The sequence below is a fragment of the Lineus longissimus genome, chromosome 4 (assembly GCF_910592395.1).
Source record: "Lineus longissimus chromosome 4, tnLinLong1.2, whole genome shotgun sequence".
Classification (NCBI taxonomy): domain Eukaryota; kingdom Metazoa; phylum Nemertea; class Pilidiophora; order Heteronemertea; family Lineidae; genus Lineus; species Lineus longissimus.
In genome coordinates this window covers 17998614-18017558 of record NC_088311.1, presented here as the reverse complement: position 1 = coordinate 18017558, position 18945 = coordinate 17998614, and the positions used below count along the sequence as shown (strand labels likewise).

The 18945-nt window shown below is 41.0% G+C and overlaps 1 protein-coding gene across 6 annotated transcripts; it reads right to left on the bottom strand.

Moving 5' to 3' along the window:
* Positions 1–5755: 5755 nt before the first annotated feature.
* Positions 5756–16852, bottom strand: LOC135486579 (D-aspartate oxidase-like). 6 transcript variants are annotated; one of them, XM_064769496.1, is made up of 11 exons: positions 16833–16852; positions 15046–15345; positions 10992–11106; positions 10681–10763; positions 10402–10467; positions 9407–9461; positions 8796–8897; positions 8258–8328; positions 7851–7968; positions 7120–7218; positions 5756–6560 (listed from the first exon to the last, which is right to left on the bottom strand). In XM_064769496.1, exons 2-11 carry the CDS (start codon positions 15264–15266, stop codon positions 6441–6443), a joined length of 1050 nt encoding a protein of 349 aa, XP_064625566.1. In that variant the 5' UTR covers positions 15267–15345; positions 16833–16852; the 3' UTR covers positions 5756–6440. The 6 variants fall into 6 exon arrangements, with proteins under 6 accessions (XP_064625566.1, XP_064625562.1, XP_064625564.1 ...); XM_064769492.1 differs by lacking the exon at positions 16833–16852 and adding an exon at positions 16459–16813; XM_064769494.1 differs by lacking the exon at positions 16833–16852 and adding an exon at positions 16467–16813.
* Positions 16853–18945: the final 2093 nt, after the last annotated feature.

The window sequence follows — 18945 nt, the reverse complement described above, 5'->3', positions numbered from 1 at the left end:
ATTGAAAAGCTTTTCTCGGACCTTTTGGAAAATGTTGCACTGCACATAACAGAATCATAACACAAAAACAAACCAAAGAAAGCCCACTTTTAATCACGCACAGCATACGTGTAAGATTCTTTATTGCTGTTACCAGTTTACATGTACTGTTGAATATGCATTATATAACAAAATTTTAGATGGTTTTGGAGTATTATATGCGAATCTAGCCACATTTGATCACCTCCTTGTGTGAAACTTTCCATCTTCATTGAAAGTGTACTTACAATCAAATTTAATTCGTTTTTCGATTTCATTCCAAGAAGAAGTTAGTTTGGATGAAGGTTTTAGGAGTCAGCTGCTCCAAACATTTGCATCCTTCACTTTTAAAAAGCTTTGTAGAATACTGCCAACAGCTGATGGCTAGAAGATGGCTGGTGATCATCATGCGAAGATAAGATATGCACTTCCAGCTGTACAAATATTATTTGGTCAAGATATCTGAAATTGAATTCAATGGATATTATCAAGAATAAATGAAGACTATTGGAGTACTATAAAAGTCTTTATTCCTGATGATATGCATGAACATGCAGTTTTGCATGTCCCATACTGAAAAAAAACATCATGTGCAAAATATTCGTAAGTTTGATGTCAGATTTATTCATCAGAGGAAGGTTTTGGATCCTGTTATTTTTCTGCATACATGTACACCTTCTTCTCACTGGCGTTGACACATTAAAATGGTGTGATATGGATTTGGCCTGATACTATAGAACTTCTGCTCAATGGCAGCTTTTAGAACAGCCAAGTCTCTCAGATTATTAGAAGTATTAGTGTAGGTTATTAGGTTATTAGGTTTACTAGTTTATGCAGTGGAACCTCCCTTAGCGGACACCTCTCTATTAAGGACACTAGTTTTGGTCCCAAATTGGTAGTTTCTATTCAATTTGACCTCTCTTATCAGGACACCTCTCTATTAAGGACAGCAATTGCCAGTCCCGAAGGTGTCCTTAATAGAGAGGTTCTGCTGTACTAATAGCTGTTGATGTTTAGTGCAAGTTGAAGTTACAGAGTGAAATTTTACTTGCCTGGACAGCCTTGCACATTCAATGTGTTTTGTAAGTACTGGAGTTATATTTAAGGCCGTTCTTAAAACATATTGGTTTGCAGTTCCCCTACCAATCCAGCTGAAACCCAAATCCATAAAAAGTATTCTATTCTTGTGAGAGAATTTTTTTTCGAAATTGACACCTGCAATACCCTGTCTCAACATCTAGGGCTGGGGTACTACAAAGCACCGTAATTTTAAGGATAGCCTGATGCTAATACATGTATGTACATGCACTTGTGAAATTTTCAACTCCTGTTTCAAAGTAAGAGTTGATTGTAGAAGTTACCTTAAAGAGGGACTATAGGCAGCAGCTGGGGGGTCAAATTGGTGAGATTCATGTGAATAATATGTGCAGTAATTGGACTGGGGGTTGTTTTGTTTAGCGATAGATATTCCTGGTGCATCCTGAACAGTTCTAATAGTCTGTCAGATAGGAGAGATCTCTGTTGTCAATTTCGTTTAACTTAATATTGCCTACATTCTACCTGGCTGCTGCCTGAAGACTTCCGTTTATATAAGAGTAGTTTACTTTTCTAGCCTTACATGACGTATCTAAGCTGTGTTACATATCATTCACGTCCTGATAGTGTAGACGCTTTTAGCAACCTTCATGACGAATGGGTCATCTCGACATTGAATGCAACTGAAAAGGCAAAACTTGTTCATCTCCACCTGAACTCATGACCCCACCCTTTTAAAGAAATGTTTTTGAAAACACCAAAAATTTGAAACTTTTATTTTAACAGAAGAAAATGTTTGAAATCTCTAAAACTGCAATTAAATGGTATGAATTTCAGCTTCACCTTGTAGTTTAAAAGATGGATTGAAGATGGGTGTGTAATGAAGGACTTTATAGCCAAAAGGTGGCAATGATAGTTTTAGTAGTGGGCCAGTACAATATAGAACCTATTGTAGATAGAACAGACTAAAAATTTGTTGTGTATTGGACTGCTAGCAAACTACCGCTGCCTTTAACCTATCGGTAATAAAATTCCTCTTTCACATGCCAGATTTCTTTCTGTTTGCATTCAAAGTTGTGAGGATCCAGACCTGTACCGTTCCAATTTTTTCGAATGTGCACTTGTTGCTATCTGTAGGAATTGAATACCTGTCAAAATGGACCAGTATCCTCTTAACATTTCTATTTGCCTGCAGTACCATTCTTTATTTACAATCAACAAATTTTCATAATTGTTTGAGCTCTTGAATTGGTGACATTTGAGGTGCAGAGTGAAAAAGCTCTTATCGAGAGAAGTGAATAAGTCGTTGTTTTATTGATCAGTTCCAAATCATTCCAGGGCATCTATGATCCTCCAAGTCCAACCATTCACTGATTCAGGGGGAATTTCCTCTGTATTGTGTAGAGGCCATATGAATTATGATATGGGCATCTCATCATTCACGAAAAAGAGGGGGGATGATGATGAAAGGGTTCTAGGGAAGCACTATAGTATGGGAACCATTCCAACTTTAGCGAGGAGGTTCTTCTGAATCGAGAGGTTCATGAGAGGTTACCTCCCAAAGGGGATCCTGTAGTCGCTCGGACAGGAGGAAGATGGATATCTTCTCAAACAGATAATGCCTCATGGTGAAGCAGTGAGACAGCAGACAGTACATGCAGTAGTGCCACTGCCACTGGTCTTTTCAAGGGCATGGCAGGAAACTCCATATCAACCCTCAAAGTCAAATTGGGATTTTCTTTTGATCGGCCCATCGGGAGGAACTATCACTCACTCTCACTCCCGATGTGGCAATAGTTCTTGACTGTAAGTGTAAACGGGAGGACCTTGAATAGGTGATATTGATAAACAGTAGAGTTGAAAAAGGTTTTTATTATTAGGCCTATGTATTTGTCTAAAAATAGTGCAAAACCATTGTAGGGCCTATCTGGCGTTAAACCCAAACTCGCCCCAGTGCCGAAATTTAAAAATTTGCAAGGAACGAGCGCCGCTGGTGTCAAGATTGACGTTAAACCTAGTCTTGTGCTGCCATCTACGAGAATTTTGTCGTACCATTGTATGTCCGATGATCATGATAATTAAACATTCAATGGCACTGAACGACTATGGGCATAATATTTCTCGCTTCTTAACTATTCAGAAGTGGTTATAGATCTGTAAAACTGGAGTATTTCTAAGTTTGCTCTTGCCTGAAGAGCCGATTTGCCTCTTCCAACCAAAGCTTGATGCCTGTGTCTGTATCAGTGCAATGTTTACCAATAACCCTATGTTGGAAATAAAACTCATTTGACCCCGAGTAATCAGCTTTGTATCATCATGTCCATTTCAATTTCTTATATATTTAAATGTAGTATTTTGTATTTGTCTGAAATTTCTTTTATCTTGTTATGTTGAATAAAATACCATGTACATGTAAGAAAGAAAATACATATTTAATGTAAAATACATCCGAAAATTCTTTTAATTAATTTTGAGTTGCAACACATTACCGTTATATAACCATGTCCTCATCCTGGGAATCATCAAACAGCCCCCTCTCCAACTGTTGCCCACCTCTCTGAGGTGAGGCTGAGCACCACAGTCGAGCCTTAATTGAACACACTGGGGTATTGGCATCATGAGGAAATCAGGGGTTAATGTTCGCTTCTTTGGCCCTGCTCACAAACAGGGTCGGAGAAGCGAGCATTTACCCCTGATTTCCTCAGGATGGGGTAACGGAAAAAAATGGATCACTGGACTGCTTGATTCACTGGATTGTGACTTGTGTCCTGGATCACCACCGCCTGGATTGGTGATCGTTCGGAAAATTGCATATATGATATTCCTGTGTATATAGATTGGTTTCTCATACCTGCGCTCACGCGCGGCCTAGCAGAGGGATGAACATGAGGAACCAATGTAAGCCTATGTATCGACATCCTATGGACAGCCACTGCAGCCGCTGCAGCAGCTTGGCACTGAATGCTGTAGTGTACTGCAGCCTACCGTGCATGTTGCCTCATGCTGTCATTATCAAAACGGTCTGATCGAATGCCCGACTCAAGTACAATGTATATTTTTTGGCTTATCGTAGGGAAGTCTATACAACACTGCAGTGTCCGTCGTCGTCGTCCGTCGTCGTTGTCCGTCGTCGTCGTCGTCTGTCGTATCCTATTTCTAAAACAGTGGCACGTTTCTTAACCGCCAGGGCTATGGACTCAAAACTTTGTTTGCATGACCCCCTAGGTCAGATGACCTTTGACACTGAATTTCGGTCCGGTCTGATTCTCGACTTGGCCACTAGGGGCCAAAACTGAAAACATAAATAGTGTGATAGCTCACTTATTACTGATTAGTTTTTGGTAAAAAATTTATGGTAGATACTCTTAGCAAGGATACATCACATATGATACGGGTTTTTGATTTGACGTACTTGTCAAGGTCACAGAGGTCAAATGGCGTAAATTGGCCATTTGAGTGTAGGCACGTTTGTTAACCCCTAAGGCTATGAACTTGAGACTTTGTACAAAGGACCCCCCAGGTCAGCTGGCCTCTGACCCTGAATTTCAGTCCGGTCTGATTCTCAACTTGGCCACCAGGGGGCCAAAAGTGAAAACCTAGAAATTGTGATATCTCTCTTATTAGTGATTCGTTTTCAATAAAATTTTTATGGTAGGTTCTCCTAGCAAGGATACATCACATATCATATGAGTTTTTGATTTGACCTGCTTTTCTAGGTCACAGAGGTCATATGGCGTAAATTGGTCATTTGAGTGTAAATATTGCACGTTTCTTAACCACTGAAGCTATGAACTTGAAATTTGGTACACATGCCTCCCTACGTCATGTAACCTCAGACACCGAATTTCGATCTGATCTGGTACTCAACTTGGCTACCAGGAGGCCAAAACTAAAATAGGTAAAAAGTGCAATATCTCGTTTATTAGTGACTTGTTTTTGATGATATTCTTATGGTACTTACTCCAAGCAACGATACATTACATGTCATACCGACTTTGGTTTGACCTATATACTATACATGTACAATGTTTCTTAACCTGGATGAATTCCAAAGCACCAAATATCTATACGGTGAGCACAATGGCCCCTGGCCGTTTCATTATAACCTTCTGTCAGCTTTGTAGTTCATGTAGAACATCTCGCTGTGGTTGTGGTGGATATGCCTGGACAAGAAGCTATGTATATGTTTCCAAACTGATATTCCGTCTCCTCTTTCAATGCTTGTTTAAAGAAAGTTGGCATCAATACTTTGATTTTTTTCCCTCGTTCGCGAAACTTTCTTCGTTTAGACACTGTTGCCGGAAGTGCAATATCAGTTTGAAAATCTAAAAGTACTTATTTTCCGACCCTGGCATCCCAAATCCCAAATCACAAATGATAAGGAAACTGCAGATCGGATATGGATATGTAATCCATATAAGGGCTACGTTTCGAGGTAGCCTGAAAGGTCAGCCCGAGACTTGATTCAATCACAGAGGTTGTTCGCCACTCCGGACGTAGTTGACCGGGCTCGTCCATTCGCGCTACAGACGATCAGGATGACGAAATGGACTGTATTCTGCGAGTCCAACCTCGACTCGCAGAGTTGGGCAACCCTCGATCAGCTTGTTGATCCCTGCACTGGTCCATTGAGCAAGACACCTCTATGCATCAGCCAGGTGGTAACACAACGATGGAAAAACAGAGACACAACATGGCAATGTAGATCAAAAAACGTTTAAAACCGTTTATTCTCTGGTTAACCCTTTGAATCAGATCTTTGAATAGCAAAACATGAATAATCTTTTCTAAACATTCGATGCCTTCTGATGTGGTTGTAGACATCATCCTCAAGTCGCGGCTATTTGGGAGACGTCCTTTACAGGGACAGCTTGGGCGTGTGGTGCACCTGGCCAGGAGGATAATACACGTCCTGCTTGCCATCATGCGCCGCCACGTGCGGTATCGCACGATTTGCGCCATTGCTGCAAGATAGTTTTTGACATGGCTTGTGAATTTCGGACTGACTTTGGTAGACCAAGTTTTAGTGCAGTGTTTATTGCAGTTCAATGCTTTTTCAATGACATCCTGTTCGGAGACGTCACGATCCCGCTAGAAGCCATTTTTGTATGAAAAACCAACATAATAGTTATGTATATACGTGTAAGCTTACATAATATGTAAGCTTACATACTAGGCTATGCCCCTTTATAAGACGAAAAATTGCTTGGATTGGAATAAAAATTACACTTGACCATAAATTGCACTTTCCGTAACTCCAGGTGCCTAACTTCCGTTATGTAATAGCAGAGAGTACATTTGTCAAACAGTTATTTGGCACGTACATGTAGATAAATCACTACTTTTTATCACATCACACTTAAAAATATAAACTTGAAAGCGTCTGATCATAATTTTGCTTGAAGGACGATTTTCTGTAAACAGTCTTTCACCAGTTCTGCGGCCTCCTGGCCACATCCCCAGTGGGTGGTAATGCCTGCCCCGCCATGTCCGTAGTTATGGACAACCTGAAAATATATTACAAGTACAATGTATATACATGTATGGTTATTGACTTTTCATTCGGTATGACAACTTTTCTTTCTGCTTTATACCGTAGCCCGCTATCTGAATTTTCTTGGAGGAAGAAGGTGTCAGCTACAGTTTTCCCTACGCGTTCAAAGCAGCGGTCGACTTGCAGTCCTCCGATGTGCTGCAGCCCCATATAAAGGCAGTCGAAATACCAGAACACCACGATGACCATGGAGATAACGACAAACAAATTCAACTGACTTACATCTTTTAAAAAAGGCTTCGAGGCCATTTCTCAAGAACAGTTTCGAAAACCATGTTGCAAGAAACTTACCGACGAAGAAGAAGAAGAGGAAGCGAAGTGACAGCCAGACAGCGGGTTTACGAGGTGTATTAATGAGCTTACCTTTTACAACAGGGTGTTCATTTCAAGCGGGGTTTATTAATGACATTTGATAAGACCTTTGCAATAAAACTTCCTAAAGGTTTTTCACAACCTCAAAAATCTTTCATTGATATAAGGGGTGCACATTTGTGGTGGCCGAAATAGCTTACCCATTTTCGTCCTTGAGGGGTTGTGATCAGTTCCGACTCCAGTCTAACAGAGTCCCTCAGCGGTCTAAGACCAACTGCATCCCGAAGCACTTTCGCATGCTGAAATTAAACATGTTAAAGGCAGTTTAAAACCACATAATACATGTAAATACAATACAATGTACAGCCACATTCCACATATCAAGGCCCATTTTGGCTTTAAGTATGTGTTCATAAAGTTGGTAGTGATATATGTTTTTTGCCGTTAGGTAGTAGGGATTGTATCCACATGTACACTACATCTAATAAACGTTGTTGCAGTTGTTGTTGTTGTCCCAAAGATATCCTAAAAAATCCTTTTTGAATAAGTTATGTTCATGTATGTGCCGTGGAATGTGGCTCGTATGCGCTACATGCACCGTCACGTTTCAGCCACCTGTTTGAAGACGACGAAGTCTAGGGGTGACCGGTTGCACTGTCCTTTCAAGTACCGACTATTATCCTCAGCCCGGCCACGATGAGGAGGAAAAGTACGAGAAAACTTGGCCAGTCACTGCGCAACGATTTTTCTCAACAGAAGTTTTGCCTTTTGCATACTGTTGAATGTATATTTGTCGTCCACGATAGCTGATCAGATGAGAAACAAAAATAGCCCGATCCCTATAAGGGCAATAAACTGAGCGGTATCGGTAAACGAAGAGCTGAAGGCTTTAATCGAATACGTCAAGAAGACCGAGTGAATCGGGCTTTACCTTTAAACTGGGAATAACTTTGCAGCATCCCTCCCATATATTCTTTCGGTCTTCATCGGTGGGTTCCAGATTCCAGTTATCTTTTTGGTAGGTACCCCCAAGCACCACCGTATCGGGACTGGAAAACAAAGCAAACAATTTGGAGACATCTTCCTGGGGGTGGAGATATTCGTAGGACTTCAAACGAATTCGCCCGGCGTACAGTGTTTCATTCTCCACGTAAATGTAAACAAAATTCCATAGTAGTGTACTCGTTTTTATTGGACCACCCGATATATATAACAGTTTCCGGTATAATGTATCACCGACGCTCTTCCCATGCGCATATTTTCATACATGTGTACGATCTTCATGCGCGGGCAGTTCGGCGTAATAAGTGAGGATCAATTGCAGGAGAATTTACTTACCCAGGAAAAATGTAGTAAAAGGCATTTTCTTCAACTGCAATCACAAACTGCTTTATCCATGGCGCTTGGACCTATTTGATGATGAATTGATGAAAGAGAAATGATAGTCAGCATGGTGAGTTTAGTCGTTGTTTTAAGCATGTTAAGCGGAATTCGAGTATGAGCCCAGTCAAGCTCATGTGCCATCTACATGTATATATAAAGCAATCTACATCTGAAGAGTCACAAACTGCTTTATCCATGGCGCTTGGACCTATTTGATGATGAATTGATGAAAGAGAAATGATAGTCAGCATGGTGAGTTTAGTCGTTGTTTTAAGCATGTTAAGCGGAATTCGAGTATGAGCCCAGTCAAGCTCATGTGCCATCTACATGTATATATAAAGCAATCTACATCTGAAGAGTCACGATAAGCCTATATCTCAACATTATCATTTACGCTGCGTAACGCACGCGTTCCCTTATTATTTTGCCCACGGAAAAAGGCCTTGTAAGCATTGCTTACATGTGTGTGGAAATAGGCCTTGTGATCACATACCTTTATAACTTGCCCCCTGCCTGGTTGAACCCGACTGTCGCCAACAAGCTGCGCTGCTCCAAGACCAGTGCAGTTGACTATCACATCATAATCCTTCGCAAGCTGCAAGTATAATGTGACATTTCATAAATGATTTCTCTCTAAAGTTCTGTACAGCTGGTGACACCAATCTAGAGGTATTTCATATTTTACCGATATGGACTGTATGGTGAACATATTCCAACTGACATGACCTTTTCAAATCATGCTCGGAGGGGATCTGTATTAGCTCGACTGTCTGTACATGTATACACTGTTATAAAACTACGTGAATATCGGTGAGGTTAACTGAGATGGGTCGTTTAAGAGTGATGTTCCCATGTACATTGTATATCAAGCTGCGGGATACCATGACCTGGTACATATACGCTGACCAAAATTACGGTGACCGATCGACTTGTGATTTTGGAGAAATGCAATAAACTAGCTTGACCTTCACCTTGACCTTGCGCTTAACATGTCACTCCAGGTCCCCGGTTCGATTACTAAGTGTCCTATTCTCCTCTATCAGTACCCACCCCAACCACGGCGTTGATTTTAAATCTATAAAAAAACTATCCGAATGCACTCACCTCTACTAAACTGTTAATTTTACGGGTTATAAATCTGACGTTCTTTTCCTTCAGTCTGAAAGACGAAACCAACAGAAAAATGAGTTCAACAAACTTGTATTGTTTCGACAACGCCTTCTTACGTTCCCCCTAGAAGCTGTTTCAAGACCATGAAAAAGGTCGTTTTTTACATTCAACAATTTTTTAACTGCTCATCGCAGCTAAAATGAGGCACTTCTGACGAAAAAATATATTGTAAGCTTTGGAAAATTACGTCCGGATTACATAAAACATGTAGGTGACACACAGAACAAAATGATTAAATACTTTTGATTTGGAATAAATCCCATAATAGTTAGCCAAATGCAGCCGATATTAATAAAATCTTGTTTCTGGTTTTTTCATTGATTTGATCACCTGCGTTGTATACATCTGCATTAGGCATTTAAATTGTTCCATACTTTTGCAGGACAGTACATGTGTATACTATCATTTTATGTATATAATCATTTTCGTGTCGCCTATTCACTCAGTGGAGTACACGCCATTAGGCCGGAGCCATATATACTGTAATAGTGCGTAAGCACATTTTTCGATTTTCAAGACCCTTCACCTATACGCAAAAAAATAATGGTTCAAGTGTAGAGTGAGGAAAATGCCGGCACAGTGCACACAAATAACCGCCCGACTCCTCGCCCCCCCCCCCCTATTTTTTCGATGAACCAATTACTTTCGTGTTTGGGCTACTTGCACTTTTGCGCGTTTTGGTATTTATCTGAAAATTACTTGACAAACGCTTATATACCTCCATGGTATGGCTTTAAAAGGCCTAAATGTTTCTCCACGCAGACGTTTCACATCGTAATGGCCTAACATGCAGAAATTCTTTACTATTTTACGCCGCGTTAATACTCGTGAAATGTGTCAAGAAACTCCTATGGGGATAAATCAAGCACGTTATAGCCGGTATTAGGCTATGTATGGAATTGTCCGAGGCAATGATCGGGATAGCTTACTTGTTCATTAACCATGGCACATATCGTACGGAGTCCGATAGAAGGGTGATGTAGCTATAACCATGTCTGAAAAGAAGAAAAGATTGTAAAAGTGGAGGTCTAACAGTTCTTATCGTATAAAGAAGAATTTAGAGTTAATGGACACAATTTCCTCGAAGAAAAAGTTCCGATGATGTGCTGCACGGTAGTAGGCACCAATCGGCGACTGTGTACTTAGTTATTCTGACCCATGTGGCTACTACATGTACATTGTACGTATACAATTTCCCTTTAACTAACCTGAATGGGGGAAACATTTCCAGTTCACTATTTCCCATTTTTCTGAAGTTGAAGAAGGTGTCCCTCCAAAATTCCAAAAAATGCTGAAAAAGGCAGATACATGTCAGAACAGAAATACACTGTAGAGCTCAAATTGCCCGCCATTACAGATATATGTACGTGTAGTTGATGAGGTTTAAACAATAACTCAAAATATTTAGTATGAAATTGCACCTTGAATGAAATAGCTAAAAATATAGCTGGTAACAAAAAATGCTTTTAAAACGTCTCATTTATGTCTCATAGTATGTCAAAATGATTCCATGGCTCACCGGGTCAGGCTTATCCAACAAGGTGTATCCAAATGAGAGACAAGTCCCCGCTTCAGTAGCTTCTTCTGAACAGTTGAGGCTGTTCATATGGTCCCAGGTTGACACGGACCACTTTCTATAGCAAATAAAGAGATACATTTTAAGAAATAAAAGGAAAAAGAATAGGCGAGCCATTGCATCTGTACAATACGTCCATTTGCCCGTTTCAAATTCTGCATCGTGCCGAAACCCACAGTAGAACTACCTGATCGGCTTATTTCTAATGAGCACGCCGGGTATGGAGAATAGGCACTTTAATTGTTATTTTTATTTTGTTGCCATTTATAAACTATTGAATAGATATGTGTAAAATTTGCACCATATACCGGGATTGACCCTGTAATACGCCCTACTAAATTGCATTACCTTAGTCGTAATACAGGAGAAGTTATGAAAAGATAAAGCGTGTTCCAGTTGTTTTTTCCGCCACCCTGTATACTTTGTTATAGGCGATGCAAAATAGCACCCCGCGGCTCTGCCAGCTCTTTATCGCCTTTAGATAATTCACCATAAACTAACAACCATCAAATTAACAGATCAAATAACACCAAGTCTTCAAATATATATAAGGTGGAAAAACACGCTGTTGTCAGTATTATCGCACCACGGAACACGCTATGAAATACATGTAAGTATTGGCTTTATTTTTCAAAGCATCATCAACAGATCACCATACCAAGGGTTTTTTTGATTACGTATCGCCGCACACCACTTTTGCCCTTTTGATTCGGACTTTTCTGCAAGAGTCATTTTAGCAAGTTGACGTCGAGTTGGGAGCTGTGTTTTGACAGAGAACACGGCCAGTTCTTGAATGAACAAGTCACTTAAATACCACTTGAACCTTTCGGGATGTTTTTCGTGGACAGTCCTATACGGATGCATCTGATTCTACTTTTGACGACGTTAGAGCCCAATAAAAATCATCGTCACTGGTAGTCCAAGCAGGGGCAGCGACCGAAAAATCATAGAAGTGCAACTGCTGCGTAAGTCCTATCAATTTGAAGAGAAATACTCTGTATATGATTCAACATTTCGATTATCGACCCATCCTCGCATTCTAGGGTCATTCGCATGGTCGTCTTCTTGGATGTCTGATAGAGATGTTAGCTACCTGGCATGGTGAATACGACCTTGTGCTGAGGACAGGAACCCGACTTGGCTTACCTCCGAACCGCGTTTTGTGCAAAAGGAACAAAATATATTAGATTGAATATTTACGAAATTTTGTGTTTTGAAGATCTACATGTACTCATACAGTGTTTATTAAGTAAATGTTGATGTCAATTTCTATCAGCGGTAAGTCTATGATTTATAGTACATGTATATTCATTGTGAACTTAGAAAGACGCACATGGACATCTACTATATTCACGACACACTATATTCTTGCCAAATTATTCATCGTGGTTTTCGTCATACTGTTATTACAACCATTGTAAATGAAATCTGAAGAGTTGCATGCTTTCATATCTGAACGCTTTAAAGAAAACACTCGTGAGTAACCGACCTATCAGTATTCACGTGTCATACATGTATAGGCTTTCCAAATTGTCAGTTTTAATGATTTCTTCTTGCCCCTCGTCGAATAGACATACAATGTAAAAAAAACTCCCAGGATTTGGTCAAACTTAAAATAAACTATTTTTTAATATATATAATGATATAGTTAGTCAGGTAAATTCATTTAAAAATCGTTCACCAAAAATATCAAAATAGATTCTAACATAATTGAAATAGGTTCTCCTATTGTGAAAACTGCTGTGTTCTATTATTTGAAAAATAACTTGTCGGCCTCGTCAAATTCTTTTAGAGACATATATATCCTTGGAGCTGCTCGCTTTTGCCTCTTGAGATATGTTCGGTCTCTGATGTAAACGCGAGAAGAAATCCGATTGGTTTTCGACACTCATTCAGAACATCCTCTCAGACTGATAATTCTAGGCGGAAGATATGGATGACAATGCCATGAACGCAGCAACAGTGAATCAGAGAGGAACCACCCAAGGGAGTGAAAACCAACAATCCTTGGATGATTTCTGGCAGTATACGATAAGCTTCAAGCTGTGGAACATAATTTCGCCAATTCTTATATGTTTTGGAACAGTCTTCAACGCACTGACAATAGCTGTCCTCTTGACTAGAAAATTTGGGAAATCATCCACAAGAATCTTGCTAGTCATTCTGGCAATATCAGATACAACTCTACTTTACACCGGTTTGTTACGTCAATGGATACGTTTCTACTTTAATATAGACGTTCGGAAGCTCTCTTATATTTCTTGTCCCCTACACATGTATCTAACGTACTTTTTAATCCAGTTCTGTAGCTGGATCATCATGCTTATCACAATTGAGCGATGGATTTCTGTCTGTTATCCACTTAAAGCGCAAAGGATCTGTACGAAGAAGGGCGCCTTGAATTCCGTCATTGCTGTCGCTTTGTTCCTTCTCTTGTTAGATAGCCATATACTTGTTTATATGAAACTGACAAATGATTCCAAGCGACAATGTACATACCCAAATTTAGAGTACAAATTATTTTGGTTGAATACGTGGTCATGGGTGGATATGCTGGCGGTTTCAGGCATACCGTTTTCGGTAATAGCCCTGTGCAACTGTTCCATTATTGCAAGAGTTCTGCGGAGCTTTAGCGAACGGAAGCGACTCTCCAACACGAATCAAGGAGACGGAGAAACCGCCAAACTGACCAGTATGACCTACATGCTGTTGACAGTCAGCATTATGTTCGTTCTTCTCACGATGCCTCAATTTGGTTACTATCTATTTCAAAGTACCATTGTCGTCCTCGATTACTACATCTATTCTCTATCGTTGTTTCTGTACGCGACAGCCAATTTACTTCGATATACGAACAACGCGATCAATTTCCTTCTTTACTGCTTGAGTGGGTCGCAGTTTCGTCGCGAAGTATTTGCGATGTTTGGATGTCGGACGACATTTCAAGCTAGATGACAGGCGTAAAAACTGTGCAAAGTTAACTAAAGGCCGCCACACACCTGTGCGTCTATGAGAACAATATACGGATCATATGGGGGACAAGAGATGAGTGATCCGCAGTCGCTTTCAGCGGAATAGGTAGCATTCATTATTTTAGTATGTATGTGGGTAATCTGCTGGCCAAGCGTGTTCGTATACGGACCGTTCAAGGGAAGGTTCCCAACAAAAGCTTTTAGTTTGCGATATCCATGTATGCGCTATGCGATTCAAACATAATCGCATGCATTGGAAACCAAACAGCAATGTATCGTTTATCGGACCAAACTTTCGATGGGAATACTGTGTAGACGCTATTTAGCCGGTTTGGGCACGTCTGTTCCACGTGGTCTATACACGTACATGTAAGACAGGCCTTTGTACATGCACCCCTCAACCGGCTAAAACCATCGCCACAGTATACTTTAGGGTGATTCTTGGTTTAATCCCAGTAGCAAACTGACAACAATAGGATATAGAATACGTCCTTGATATTGCTTTGTCCCAGAAGGGTAAATCCGATTCATACTTCGACGTGCGACCATCCATTTGTGCTGTTTTATACCAGTATCGTGGCGCGGAAACGCGGACGCCGATGTTCACGCGTCAGAGTATGAATTTGGCAAAGGTCTTCGAATTCGTCACCACAGCCAAGTACCAAATGCCGAGTTCTGTTTAAACACATAAAAAGTTCAAATCAACTCGAACGTATATATAGGTCGAGGAGTGAGATGTGCGCAGTTTGATAGAAAATGCATTTTAGAAGTGGAATGGTGTGGATTGTCGCTCACAATAGACAATTTATGCACCCATTTTGACTACGTGACGAATGGAGTCGAATTGGCCCACTTGGTTTGACTGCTTGTAAGCTGTGAGGTGGTACAGTACTACACGGTTTTCGGCTGTCTCTAACCTTTGGACTAGCATGCATTCACTACGGTGAGGATACAGAGAGTGAGAAGCAGTTGCAACTTTCCTCCTAAAAGAATAGGCAACACCGTTATAAGAGACCTTGACTCACCTTAGCTTGGCTAGCTGTTCTGGTTTACAGACAGTTACGATGTCTAGCACAGCCCAAAACCCGGCAGCAACACTGCTGGTGATGTCCGGATGGTATCTCTCTGCGATTACTGTCACATCCACGCCCTGGTGTCCAATCGTGAGATCTTTGATGAAATATGCCGAGCCTAAACCAATCACACCTCCTCCGACCACGCAAACCTTTGGACGGTTTCCTTCCATTTTGACGTGTTTATATGAGTTGCTCGGAGTTTATTCCGTAGGCTACATGTACACGTACTTGCCAAATCTATTGTACGAACTGCAATGGCAAATCATTAAGATTTTAATGTATAGTTGAGATGTTTTAGAACAGAAACTGGTACGGTGCCTAATACTATCGGTATTGGTTGTCACACCTAACGCCGCGGTTGGGGCTGTCATTCCGCCAAAAGCTCAGTTTTGGCCAACATTTAGCGCCACACTCGCGGCGTAGGCGAGACAGCCACCTCCGGTTGGGTATCAACTTCTTACGCAGAGAAACTCTGTTTCTGCATTATTTCTATGTCTTGCGATGCCCTACCGCCTTGCCTTGAGCCTACTACGACCCCATCACTTAAGTTTGCTTGCTTTCTCATCCTGAAAAGCAAAGAAAAGCAGTCGTCGTTTCTTCCTCTAAATGAAAGAAAGCCTACCGTTTCTTCCTCGAAAGCAAAGGAAGGCAGTTGTTTCATTCGAGAAATGAAGGAAAACCTCTCGTTTCTTCCTAAAAAATACACTAAAACGCTTACCTTGTCTTCCTTAAAGCTCACGACTCTCATGTACTCTATCGTAAATGCACTCCTTTAGGAGCACTTGCTGGATAACGAATTTGTACGAATATGAACTTTACAGTGTGGAAACTATGTGGTCGTATAACATTAAAGGTATTTCCCGAGGCGTACCATTTCATTGTTAAATGAAGAACACGTCTCGTCAGTCATGACCTAGTGACAAAAGAGTAAATGGGACGAACACGCCAGGGTATAGTCTACTCCCGGGAGATCATCAACGATCCGCGACGATGTATTGCGCATGCGCTGAATTAAAAACATGTCACACTGAAATATCATTTCGATGCAGGAAAGGTAAAGTCGTGCAGTTATGTTATGTTCGCCGCTCTTTAAGCATTACATCTACACCTGTACAATATATACGCCACAGTTTCACCGATGTCAGAGCTTTAGAAAGCTACACAAAGGTCAACCAGAAAGGGTAGTTGTAAAACAAAAACAAAAACAAGAAACGCAACAGAAACAGAACCGCAGAAACACGAAAAAGGTGTATCTGATGTCACACAAACCCTTTGGATCGTTTCTACACTCACAGTGTATTTTTTGAAACGATCCGGCCCGAAGATCTCTGGAGAATGTCTTTCACAATGCCTTGTACTTACTGCCTTACCTTCCACACGGTCTGATATCCAAGGCTGCTGCTGCACCAGTTATCAAACATGAAACTCCTTCTGTGACTTGGGCCTTTCAACTCGCGTATCGGCCTAGATATTCTCATGAATGCATTTCACCATGCACCAGGCTGCAGCTGTGGCTTTTATACATGGCTTTTTATCCATGCCCGTCCAGACATACGTGGAATGTACTATACCGTAAAATAAGCAAAGCGGGTAGTGTATGTTGATGGCGCAGAAGCAAAATTAGCCTGGTGTTATACATCTGTTGATGAGCAAACGATATAATCAACGATGTCAGAAACTGCGTCTGTTGAGTCCGAAACTTGAGCTCAAGATACATTTAACCTAAAGTCGCCTACCTTCTCTGAGCACTATAAAAGGCCAATGGCTTATAATTATGTGGGCATACGCATGCATGCAGCACTCGATCAACCTACACGTAGGCTACGCTAATTTGTGTGCTATATTGCTCTTCACACGGCGCTACGCAAGTCATGTTCATTTTAGCGCGATTAACGAGTTACCTGTCGATTTAATGTAGTTAGGTATGTTTTTTGTACCAAATAGCTAAGTTTGCACAAAAAGCGAAAACCTGCGCAAGTCCTTGCAGATACTAACGAAAATTTCGCTGATTTGTGTAAAACTTGGTGAAAGTCGGTCAGATTAAGCGCGATATCCTCCAGTTACTTTTAAATATGCTCGGGGTAGGCCTAGCTTCATATTCGACATTCATCCACGTGCCGGTGTAACATCTGTGGTTGTTCCCCATGTGTCAGTGTTTCCAAACAATAGGCAGCTAGAGAGACCACGACTTTTCAACAGGGGGATACACAGAAAAACTTGTCAATCTATTTTTGAGCGTTCCCAAACAATGAGGGGAAACACTCAAAAACAGAAACACTCAAAAACATTACACCGGTGTAAACTCTGTGAGTGTTTTCCCTTAAATATCTTAGGCCTCTAATGGGTTTTTTTGGTTCGGACCAAAAGGGGAACACACAGGACTGGTCACCTCACAGAGTGTAACGCCGAATACAACGCTGTATCATAACTCCTGACCAATAGCCGAGGCATATTACAAATGATTCGTTGACATCACTTCATTACACTAGATTATAATTAACTGACCCAACCGGACCCAACCGAATAAGTGACACAAGATCAGCTGATTATATCTTAAGATTACATGAAGGCATCCTCGAAAATCCAGAGCCAGTCGTATCCTCCTCCCCTCGCACACGTTACTGCAAGCTCGGAAGTTAATGCCGAGTGTTGGCCTGAAATTCAGGATGCCAATAGTGACCCACTACACACACCATCGCCCGATTAAGTGGCCCAACCAAATGAGCGACCCAACCTGGCGATGAAGTGACCTCATATATTTTCTTGCCAAAAAAACGAACTGCTTTCGTCGTCTGTCATGATGATAGGTATTTATCAGTCGACACGGTCGAATACATGTAAATGTACATGATTCAAAAATCAAGTAAGAGCCGTCGCCTGCCTTAATCAGGCAATCCAGTAAGGGGGGATGAAGGACCGACCATACCCTCCTACACCACATCGATAAAAAACAAAGAGGAGCTTTACATCCAAGACACACAAATATGTACTATTCTATCCATTGAAGTCCTGCTGCACCAGACAGCGAACAGATTGAGGCAGAAATATTGTAAGCTTGTATATACATGGGACGGTTATGGTAGGCGGGAGGGACACATACACCATACAGAAATGGCTACTTGCAAAATCAACACCCGACGTAAAAAATTAAGAAAACATACCGTCCTCTGCTCCTGATTTCCTAAGACAGAATTTGACGGCGAAATTTTATGGTAGAATTTAGCGGGAGATATTTTATCGGCCGGATATTTCTGATTTATGTCATTTCCCGCCTACATATGTACCATATTGACGGTTGTATAGCCTCTTGTTTATAGGTCAGTTCAAATACTTGAGTTCACTCCGCCTTCGGTCTTTACTAATTAAACAAGTATAGAGACCACGATGACGCATTATTCAATTGATGAGGATAATCTTGAAACGCTTCTGACAGGAGTGAGCGCGACTTTTAACTCCACATATTTGTTCTTCATCTGTTTCAATTAAGTAAACAATTTTTTCTGGAAGTTTTTTGGCGTTTTTTTCCAATTTTTTCCTCAGCTTTTGGAGAGTAGAAAGCGCACTTCATTACTTACTAGCAGGTACAACTCTAGCCCATTTAAATAGGCTTCGATCCGCTAAGCCGTACATTGTGACGGGCCAGGCCGGTTTACCAAAACTCCAGTTCGCGCTACGAGAGATCACGCCAAGTTCGGACTTCACATCACCCCACTATGAAGACCCCATATCATTTCAATTATCGTCAGAGTAGCGGGGTAAATCGAGCACCTCCACGATAGTCCTCAGCTGCAGGCATACCTTGACCACCACGGTTGTGCATCTCACCAAGATTTAAATATACCTGTCTAC